The 12384-nt window shown below is 37.6% G+C and overlaps 1 protein-coding gene across 1 annotated transcript in view; it reads left to right on the plus strand.

The window, feature by feature from the left end:
* The first annotated feature begins 11932 nt into the window (after positions 1 to 11932).
* Positions 11933 to 12384, plus strand: part of LOC144452432 (uncharacterized) — a 959-nt gene continuing 507 nt past the window's right edge. The window contains exon 1 of the mRNA XM_078143523.1: positions 11933 to 11953. Coding sequence (XP_077999649.1) covers positions 11933 to 11953 — 21 coding nt within the window. The remainder of the gene's footprint in view (positions 11954 to 12384) is intronic.

The raw sequence follows: 12384 nt of genomic DNA on the forward strand, positions 1-12384 counted from the left end.
TTATGGATAAATGTACTGGGTGATGCATATTTGATTAAAATTTCAGTACGAAATGTGCGAATGACAACAATATCAGGAATTGGTCGTTTTTTTAGTGGTTTGCCACGAAAGGTGAGTTTCTGTTGGCAGAATTTGTCACGTATTGACCGAATCGTTCTGACTGGCTGACGCCAGTGACGGGATGACGGCCGTCAGCTGTCAGAAAAACCGTGCATAAGTTGCATTCATCGATCTTGTTACGAAAAAGAAGTACGCTCTGCTTATACTAAATAACATCAACAATGTATGTACGACTTTTGAACTCGAATCTCCCAAAAATTACGTTATCTAAACGTACCTGCGAGAGAGACGTCTGATGCCATTTAAACTTCCCGCAGTTGAGGCAGACGATAGTTAGCTGTGACGTCACAAATGTACGGCTCATAGCCTTTCGATATGACCCCCTGGCCCTGTGGGCATTGCATACAAATACGGAGTATGTTTTAGAATACGATTAAGTGCAGGGCTATTTTATTATGTCTTAGGTATGTATTTGTTGAAGAAACTGTAACTGTGAAGAGCAAATGGCTTACTTTCATCTTGAAGGAATAATATTACCGAAACTTGCAGAACATATATTTTCGTTTGTTTAGTCACCTAGAGAGCTCTTTAGCCGCCCTCACCGGTCCTGAGAGGATGTGTGAGGGCGCCGCGTACCTTACGATGTACTAGTATATATACTTGGAAAATACGATTTCTTAGAAACCATACTTATTGCCACATTTTCTTTACTCAGAAATGTTAACATTTCCGACCAATTTCGTATCATCTACATCAACCGAGGTTCATACTATTGGGGATATGGAAGTTTTTTTCGATTTATACTAAAGAATACTGAACACTCACTTCCAGAACTCGAACCTGGTATTCAGGCATACGACTAATGTATAAAAGATTCGATGACATAATTGAGTATAATTCACACATCAAAAAGTTGAGGAAACGCCTCTTATACGACCAACTGTGCTAAGAACATAACGCCCGAGGACTCTACTGCCATCCACAGGGGCACGTATTATTGCTTAGATTGCCGCCCTGGATTGCCGTTTTCTAAGGAAAATATCGTACGAATCCTGCTGCTACAAATGTATCAATCTCTATACTAGTAGGAATATATAGTCAAAAGGTTGTTATATTTAGTCTGTAGACCAGGAAAACAACAATCTAAGAAATATTACACGCCCCTATACTGCCATCGAAGGCATACAGTATATGGAGACAATAATTGTAATCGATGTTTTTTGGAAGTATTTTCACCGAATACAAAAACTTATAAATTCAGCTTTTGCCGTTTATGCTGTAGTTCCCTTTTGAATACAACATTTCATGACAAAAGTGAATGGTAACACGTTTTCGGAAAAGCCACTCACAAAGAAAGAATACTGTATCATTCAACAAACAATTAATAAGAGTCATCGTTGACGAATACGGAAGTTTGTGCCAGAATTCGATTTGACGTCACAACGCCCCTAACGATAATATTAACATAAACATTGCGGGTAGCCAAGACCTTAGTCACTATTCTTCGTAATTCCGATTAAGAAGAAAATGTACTCATGGTTGATTACGTATATTTCACGACGTTCTTGGTTGACATTGCACCATAAATTGGGCGGCTGCCATCAATAACCTCTCCATCGATCAATTCACCACCTCACCCCCGGGCCCTTTCATCTCTCTCTCTCTCTCTCTCTCTCTCTCTCTCTCTCTCTCTCTCTCTCTCTCTCTCTCTCTCTCTCTCTCTCTCTCTCTCTCTCTCTCTCTCTCTCTCTCTCTCTCTCTCTCTCTCTCTCTCTCTCTCTCTCTCTCTCTCTCTCTCTCTATCTCTCTCTCTCTCTCTCTCACGATTCTTCCTCTTTACACACACTCTTTGATACTGTATTACGGTGTTTATGAACACCAAATATGTCTGTCTTTCTGTCTGTCTTTCTGTCTGTCTGTCTGTCTGTCTGTCTGTATGTCTGTATGTATGTATGTATGTATGTATGTATGTATGTATGTATGTATGTATGTATGTATGTCTCTCCCTCCCTCCCTCCCTCTCTCTCTGATATATATATATATATACAGTATATATATATATATATATATATATATATATATATATATATATATATATATATATATACCTCTCATTTTCATTCTCTCAGAAAATTTGCACATACATAAGTAATGGAAAGTCTATTAAAATCGACAAATATATACATATATACTGTATATTGTTATTTTCTTTCTTTTTTAAATTTAATTGAATGCGACCCGAGGTTACTGTACTGTCATGATTAAAAAAACTAAATTGAATGTGAACATCTTAGGACAATTTTATAAGGAGGTAACATAATCTCTAAATAGAATTCTTTTATTCTGCTCTAGGGTGATTCTATGAAAGAAAAAGAAAAACACTTGAGTAGAAATGGACAGATTCGTGATTCGACTTGTTTGTACCTAGGCCTCATAGTCTATTATTTAGAAAAAATATACTGGCCAAAATTTCTGGAAATAAATCTTTGACCCTATACCGTTTAAATCACACACACGCTTAGCCTGGAGACGTTCTACACAATACTTGTTTGGGTTTTACAAAATACCCCTTCCCTCAACAACCCGGATGTACGCGGGCAGTTATTTGACCTTTCGAACTAGTGGGACGCCTACGTCCGTGGGTCGATATCGTCAACACCCTAACGACGTATAATTTAGTATATGCCACTTATCCTCATGTCCTGGTCCGGGTCATAACAATACGAAAACTGGGAGTTCCATCTCCTCTAGATCCAGGTGTTCAAGTTATGATGACGTCACTACATTCGCCGCCAACTTTGTATGACGTCAGGCATCAAGACGTAAAATTTAACGAAAATGTCACATTTAGAAAAGTTACAAGTACACCCACGTTTCAGGGTGATATTTTGGAGATAGGAAACATAAAACAATATTCAGTCAAGTTTAAAATTGGTAATCGACTGTAGTAGATTACTCTAGAATGTTACCGAAGTGATCGACGTTGTTTAGTGTTGAATTACGTTTTAATAGAGTAAAACTTACTATTACACAGACAGCTATCTACCATATGTGAAATAAAAGATCACACTATGAACAGAATGAGATGGCATCTTTTCTTTTCTTAGAACATTTACACGATTCAGATGTAGAGGACACTCACACTTGGTAAACGGCTTACCCACATCCATGTCAAACCAGTTATATTGCATGTATAAAACATAACACTCGGGAAACGGCTTACTCACATCCATGTCAAACCAGTTATAATGCATGTACAACCCATAACACTAGGGAAACGGCTTACCCCCAACGCGTACCGGTGTCAAACCAGTTATAACACATGTACAACCCATAACACTCATCGACAAGTAAAGCGGTTTACCCACATCGGTATCAAACCAGTTATAATACACGTACAACCCATAACACTCAAGTAAAGCGCTTTCCCTGTTTGTCAAGATAATTTACAGAGTGAATATGGAGTTGTATCTATAAAATACTAACTACTGTAATTTTTCTTGAAAACTGCATGATGTTGTACAAAGCTGAATGTAACAAACATCACCTTATAGCAGTGAATTGAAGTTCTTCCAAGTGAAGTTTTCTTCCCAGACAATGACTAAAATTTAATTTTACCCAAAGGTCCGTTTTCAACAAAAACAAATTTCGAATCAACCGTTTATAACTTTAAAGTAGTGATCGGTGGTAATTTCACAATTAGTTTGGATAATCTTGATCCCCGCACACATGTACCTACACAAAGTTTAATATCATATTTTGTAAACGGGATCGCTTGAGTTTAGTCAACACTACGTAGGCTTATATCAAAGCTGGGGTATACATAACAAAAGGGACTAGCAATGCACTAATCACCGAGTTAAACCCAAGCTCATTCTCTGGATGAGGGTTTGCTACTCACCAGAGTTAATGCCATCCTCGGGTTTTTTCGGCATCCTTCCGAGGTAAGCACAGATCCGGATCTTACTACTAGACAAGGACAAGAGAGAAGTAGGTTTTATTGTACAACGAAACCACATATCTTGTAGTTGTACAACTTACCGAATCGGGTTCAAGTTCAACAACCACACGTTTTTAATGGTTGAGAATAACACCATGTATAGACTTCGAGAAGAAATGAGATTTATATATACAAAAATCCGCAACTCGAGAAAAGGTTGTGACATTTCATTTGTGGAACCGCATCGACTGTATCGAACTGAAAACACGGAATTGTACTATCAAGAAATGATAAGCCAGTCCCCGAGCGATTGGTCTCGAGTCAAAATTGTGGAAATAGATTTAAAGCTTGTATTTTCTTCAAAATGATATATTACCTAACTTCATATCGATTTTCTTGCACTCCGTACAATATATCACATATCATTAACAACTTCCCTAATCGAAATTTAATATACTGTAAAGTAAACTAATCACTCCAATTTGAGCAATAAAACTCCGATAAAGTACCGAATTCGCTATTGACTTACAGGGAAGTTGCACGATATGCCCTCATTAGTGCAAATTACCCATCGGTTATTAGTTTACAAGCAGCAGCAGCAGCGTGTATTGTTTTCCAAAAAACTTTGCGATGAGTAAATTTTCTTTAAATGAAATTAAGAGAAAGTATAAAAAGGGGTACAGGTGTAACGAATAATTCAAACCAGATCTCAGCAGCACTGTTGACCAATAACAATTCAGCTTCAAGTCACTACGATCACTGGTCACTTTGATACCTTTACAGAAGATGGAAACCTTTTGGAGACACTTCTTGGTGAGTCTAAACACATTTTATAATCCCTTCCACCAAAAGCTCGGAAATGAGACTACGTGCATTAACAAGTGTTATTAGATATAATGGGACAGACACGTTGTGAATATTGAAAGAAGTAACAGAAACACAGTACACTCTTGAAAGATTTACCGGGGAAAATTTTCTCTAGAAATCGAAAGAACAGTTTCTGTTTTCATCATGAAACTTCTATACCAGGTGACAAAACCAATCGCGGATAGAAATTAGTTATACTACAAACACCTTCTCAAAACTTGTACTCGAACTGACGTCGTCAGATGCATGTCACGTGGGGTCACGGTCATAAGTCACACGGTCACGTAGAGGGTCACGTGAAAACAGTGAAATCAATCAATCAATCAGTCAGTCAGCCAGACAGTCAATCAATCAATCAATCAATCAATCAATCAATCAATCAATCAATCAATCAATCAATCAATCAATCAATCAATCAATCAATCAATCAATCAATCAATCAATCAATCAATCAATAAGGCATAATTACAAGTCATAGCAAGCATGGTAAAAGCATACAAAAATAACATAGAAACCGTGGCCTCGGTCCACCATTCTCGTAAACCAGAGTTATTATTTCTACCCCTACATTCCTGTGGGAGGCTCATTAAGAACGTTGCCGTAAAACAGGCCGTGGTTTGCGACGATGCGGTCCACCTCCGCTTTGGTTCTTGGTCCATCTTGATTCGAACGTTTACTTTTACTCGTATGATCATTTTTCTTAGAGTAGCTGAAAACACAAATTTTGCGGAAACCATCGACGACTGGGTTTTGTACGCCACTTGTTACAATGTATATTAGCTGAAAACAGATGGAACAGAGAACTAATGTAAACTATTGATCCTGACCAATAGTATAATGTTTCACCTAAACAAAAGTCTAGTCTTAGGTTCATTTCTTGAATACTGCCTTCATCGTGATTTATGTACACTTAATACATCAAATTTAATATTCGTGTTTGTCATATGTGTACAAACTCATCTTTGCGATTATTCTACCGCACGTGACCCCTTCGCACGCAGTATTCCATGGCTACTGCACGTGACCCCTTCGCAGTATTCCATGGCTCGGTAGAGTATACTGAGTGTCTTCAACCTGCAGGTAAGTCTTATTTAACTTTTTAAAATTCATCCTCATTTGCCTGAAATTCTGTTATGTAAATTAGCCCCCTGACTGCACAAGATATGTTGACCCCCTGACCTCACGAAATGTGTATTGAAACACTTTCAGGCTACTGTACTCCTCTCTGCGTTCGTAATCGGAAGTAGCAGTGGTAATCCTGTAAAAAGAGAAACCTGCCTACAGCCAAGCGATGACGCCCTCGTATTGCAACTGAGCAAACATACTTCCAATGTCCTGTCCTTTGCAACCAATCTGGGAGCCTCGACTCCGAGTCCCGCAGACACAATCTGCCCGGGAGTTGAATACGAATACGAAATTGGTGCTCCATACGAGATTCGATCAACCTGTCCATATTATTACGAGGTCATTACAGAAGCCGGTCGCTTTCCACCAACCATTGTGGAAACCAAATGCCGCAACTGCACCAGGTGCATCGATTCAGCAAGTGGTGGTTTCCATCCCTACTACCGATGTGAAGTAGTGAGACAAACAATGAAAGTATTGCGTAAAACAGGATCCTGTGACGTAAATGGATTCTATGACTATGAAGTTGACGACTACGATATGCAGGTAGCATGTGTTTGTGCCAGGGAAGCGTACATTCGATATTAAATGAATCGTTAAATTTCGGGAACGAAACTATTGAACGTGAACTTTTCAACTTGTATCTTGTACGGTTAACAACAATGAATCATGGTTTCTAGTCTAAATAATTACGGTAACAATCTTAAGAGTGTCTAAATTTAGATCAAAACTTTTATAATCAGCTTCATTTTGCATAATTAGATAACGTACCAAATCTACTGATCTATATCATGGGTGGTTTTTTTGTACTTCTCCTCCGGTCTCGCATTTGATATATATATATAATTACTGTATTATTATTAATATGATTATTATTATTTCTAAACATATTTCCAAAACATTTTACCAGATATACTGGCGCAAGTAATGCGTTCACATGTTACTATCTAATCTAACCCAAGCTTTGATTTGCAATGACGGGTTAGCTATGTAAGTTACGTTTTAGTGACGTGATTATGTGTGAGTATTGTAACTCAACCAATAACTGGGATTGGTGTTTTTACCGCTCACATTTCTAGTTTTACTCATAACAAATACGAGAAATGTGTTGTGAAAATCCTGTTTATAACAATACATGTTTTATTAAGGCTAATGTTTAGATGTAATTAACTTATTAAGGGCGAGATCAATAGTTCAATGTAGGATAAAACACGTAATTCTTTTAGTTGGAGATTTAGTCTGGAAAGATTTTAGCTTTTTAATTATTGATCTCGCCCCTTGCAGTTTTATATTTAGAAAACTGTAAGTAGACTTAGCCTGTCTACGTCGTTGACCTGTGTCTACAATAGTCCTCGATTACATTTGAATGTAGGCGGGTAATATGGTAGACGGAGTTCATCGACGTAGACAGTTTTAGACTGTAAGATACGTACGTCGCGTCGTTCCGCCCTCACCGGCCTCCAATGTGTGATGTGAGGGCGCCCGCCACGGCGTAAAATAGTCTATGATTCAAATGAATAGTTACCGGTACTGACTGATAATGTACTCGGCATTTACAGAAACCACTCAATGTGAGTTTTGTACTTTTCAACATATAGAAAATAGACCATTCGATAAAGCATCAGTTATACATAAAATTCAAAGTTGTGAAATAATTCTTTGTTTTTTTATCTTTATTAACTTTTTGATTTCCCTACTAAGTGATTGGTTTTGTTTAGGTGATGGTAAAATGTTTTATTTTACTAACATATATAGGTAGTTTTGTAATTTTATTCTCATCAAAATTTTATATACACAAATATAAACTTATAGAAATAAATCAGAACATGTGCTGTGGAATATCATTTTTTTTCTTCTGCTCTATTTTTACCTTCCGTAAAGGGAGATTATTTTTGCATGATGTCTGTATGTTTGTGCGTGTGCGTGTGCGTGCACGTGCACGCGGCGTTTGTGTGTGTGTGTGTGTGTCTGTCTGTCTGTCTGTCTGTCTGTCTGTCTGTCTGTCTGTCTGTCTGTCTGTCTCTCTCTCTCTCTCTCTCTCTCTCTCTCTCTCTCTCTCTCTCTCTCTCTCTCTCTCTCTCTCTCTCTCTCTCTCTCTCTCTCTCTCTCTCTCGTCATCATTTTCTCAAAAACAACTGGCTCAATTCAAACAAAATTGGTACACATTCTTTATGGTAATGGCTAGGTTTCGTTAAACATCTCATTAATATTAATGAGGTATTTACATAAATACAGATTTTCGGTAATTAGGCAATATCTTAATAATGCATGGCTTCAAAGTTCATGCACTTTTGTAAATACATTGATGTTGACAGAAAGAATGTTTTCTATACAGTTTGTTAATGTACCTTTTAACCGTAACGAGTAATTTGCATAAGTAATTTGCATAATTAAGAATGTAAGCTTCAAATTTGGTAGATACATTGATGATAATGAACAAATCGTGTTTGATATAGTTTGCTGATGTAGCTTGTAATTAGTCATTTGCATAAATAAGGATTTCCATTAATTGGGCAATATCTAAAGAATGCAAGTTTACAATTTCATATAATTTGGCGCGTACATTGATAATGACAAATTTCACGTGTCCGATAAATTGTTGATGTAGCTTATAGTTAATATTTCCATCATTTTTTTACCTCTCGTTTCGCTCTCCGTGTTCCTTTTTGACTATTGGCTTTAGACTGTATATGCGCATGTGCAACATTATCAGCGAAAGCTTAAAAATAAATTTCAAAACGACGCCCTTTGTTGTCATGGTGCAATAATAGTATGATGACGATGTAGATTAATGGCCAATCAATAGAGCGCCACCAACGGCATTACTCTGCAATGTCCGCGAGTTGCATACAAAGTGGAAGTCGGTGTAGTTTATAGGCGTACTTCATGTGGTTACACGGGGAATCCCCATTCTCCTACTCTAACAGTAAACGATACATTGTAAACAAACACACCTGCCAGAGTTATTTGTATTTGTGATTTTCAATATTGTTATTGATGAATCATATTTTTATTCATCAACCTTTATCGGCAGATTTCATCATCTGATATTTACTGTAAAAGTTAGAAATCAATTTATTGATTTGGGTGTTATGTTTAATTTGACACTTGTTAATTAATACGACTCTTTCATCGTCGTAAACCACAGCCTCTTTTACGGCACCGTCCCGCCCTGGTGTGTGAGAATTGACACTGTAATAATTCGACACTGTTTGATTAATTCAACATAATTAATATTTACATGGCACTTTTAAATTAATTTACCACTGTTTAATCCAAACGACAAAAATGAAACATCTAATTGTTATTTGTATCGCATTTTTAATTAAATCTACACGCTTTAACTCACAAAAAACAAACGTTAATGGACAGCTCATTTGCATTTTTTAAATAATAACTAATAACTGTTTTCAATAAGTTGTTGTATATCCATACCAGTGACGGTATTTTTTGAATATTTGTAAATACCTAATAACGTCATTATTTTGTACTATGATCATTCCTGAATAGCATAATCGCATAGTGACAATACAATCTCAGCATAATATATGGTCCTTCAAAGAGACAAATGAATTGACTTGAATTGTTCCTGATTATATTGCATCTGTTTGACCATAGACCCTACACGTGTGTGTAGGCCATGAGTATATAGCTCTGTTTCTATGACCTTTGACCTCCAATCCATGTTCTCCCCATTATGACGACGCGAAGTAAATAGGACCATTTATTTGTTCATGACAAACTTTTTACAATGTATATATATATCTGCTAGACACCTCGTTCCTATACAGTATCGTTACCATTTCCACCTCCACTCACATCACAGTGGTTTATTAGTTAGAAACCACACTTTGCATCCAGACTACTAAACATCTAATCTTCACACCCAAATGCTGATCCTAAATCTAGTATCTAGTTCATAGTAAAGAAATACACCAAGGCGCGTTTACTCGGTGTTAGACAGACCCCCTCGGGGGGGGGGGGTACTCCGATGTGTGAATATGTTCCACCCAAATGGACCAGTCTTCCCCCAAAAATCCTTAAAAATGGGTCGACTTTTCATCTTAAAATTCCCTAATCATGGGGTCGATAACATGGGAAATGTCTTCATGGTTTAGAAATACCTATACAGCATCAGAATAAAGATAACTGACTGGGTGATTTCCCCCGAAAATCACTGTAAAGGCCTGTTTTTGGATTATACCTGTGGGTAAAAGTTTTGAACTTGGGCCGCACATCGTCTGAAAATTTCGGTAGTACCCCCTCCCTTCCCCCTCCCCCATTCCGCGGACGGAACATTTTTGTTTAAATATATATATATATATATATCGCTATATAACTGTGCAAGTGGACTTTGATCATAAGAAAATGTGGTCTGAGATAAGAGAGATAACAGATTATTTGTTTGTCGTTTAAATGTGTGTGTCTTCTACGCCGACAGAGTCTGATCGAATCCTGATACCTTGTTTGATTTGCATAGTACGGGCACCACGGGGACAGACCCGGATGTTTCAGTCGGTTCAATGGGTTGTCACTTACTTCCGTTATGACGCGTGACGTGGAAGGTCAGAATGTGAACAGCAATGGTCAACGGTTTTGTAGTGTTACATTCAAATGTTGAAAACCACAGTGTGTACTATATTTTAGTATTTTGTTATTGAGATGGGAACAGAGTTAACAAATATTTGGATGTTTCGTTGGAGTAGAATATATACCAGAGAAATTTATTTCCGAAAATGACGCTCTCAGTTGTTTTTCTTCTGGTATCGGTACATAGTCCTGGACCAACACATTCACGTCAAATCACCCGAGTCACACACTTCTCCCGTGTGGTTTATATCATAAACCAGACAACCAAACATATCTGAAGAAAAAAATGCGAATCATGACAATGACATATTTGCATTGAATTCATTACTTGTTAGTTTTAATATGTTGATGCACGGAGCACGATTCTGTTGTGCAATTAGAGGGTATTCTGTAGAATATGTACACAGTTCGTAGAGTGCATCGCAAGTTGTATTGTACAGGTGATCTGCCTCAGGCCTAATCTAGTAACTATACGCCCTACGATCATCTCCATAACGGGAGAGAGAGAGAGAGAGAGAGAGAGAGAGAGAGAGAGAGAGAGAGAGAGAGAGAGAGAGAGAGAGAGAGAGAGAGAGAGAGAGAGAGAGAGAGAGAGAGAGAGAGAGAGAGAGAGAGAGAGAGAGAGAGAGAGAGAGAGAGAGAGAGAGTGAGAAACAGACAAACAGATAGATAGATAGATAGATAGACTGAGACAGAGAGGGGGAGGGGCGGTGGGGGACCGTAGAAAACGTCTACAGAACCATATACACGTAGTAACTAGATTAAACCTTATTTTTATAGTACATGTTTATGAACTGGGATAGTGTGATTGACTGATAGGGGAAGTTGGAAAAACAAACGATGACGAAGAACAATTAAAGTTAAACAGGCAATAATGATATACATTCCGGTTCCGATTGTGTATCACATCAAAGCAACACCTTTCAATCAGACATATGTGATGTAATGCATATCTAATGAGTGACAATATTTGGAAAGCCTAAAGTAGGTTAAGTTGAATCTCAAACCACCAAACAAGGTCTACAACGTTACACGTCAGGGTTGACGAAACCTTGGGGAAACTCCTTTAGGTACGTATAGAGGGATTCACCTAGGACAAATTAATATCACCCACGCGTGTTCCTAGTCGTTCGTACAAACTTTCAATCCGTTGGGCAACTTACAATTTCCCCCGAAAAATAGACTATATTCGTCATGTTCTAAAACCTACACCGATGTACACATTATGTGTAAATGACTATCACGTGACCCAGGGGCTATTAAAGGAGTAACAATTCGGCGTTTTGTGCAGAAATCACATTCAAGACTCTAAGAAGATTGACATACTCTGGTGAGAACTCCTACAACACTATGGCACTTTACAGTATTATGGTAAGTCATTTTACTATGCGCTAATATATATGGAGGAGCGTACAAGAATTTATTTTGAAAATTCTGAAATTCACAATCGAAAGTTTAGCTTAGAATATTTGATATTGTTGAATCCATATGATATTGGCAGTGCCGTCTCATCCATTGCAGTTTGGTAAGAACTCATATCGGTGTGGTCTGAGGTAATACAACCGCGAAAACACACCCGTGCGTTTGCTTGGATAAGGGAAAGACTTCAGGCGATGACAAAATTCGGTAAAAACAAAAATTTAACTGATGCAAATACAACAGGAATGTTGATGTAGGTTCTGAGACACTTGATATAATATTAATAAACGGTGTTCGGTGTCCACTTCCCCATTATTACATTCCAAATTACCGATCAAATGTTCAGGTATGAACGTAACTCAAATAACTGTATTATTGTTCAT

The sequence above is a fragment of the Glandiceps talaboti genome, chromosome 22, assembly GCF_964340395.1.
Source record: "Glandiceps talaboti chromosome 22, keGlaTala1.1, whole genome shotgun sequence".
NCBI lineage: Eukaryota > Metazoa > Hemichordata > Enteropneusta > Spengelidae > Glandiceps > Glandiceps talaboti.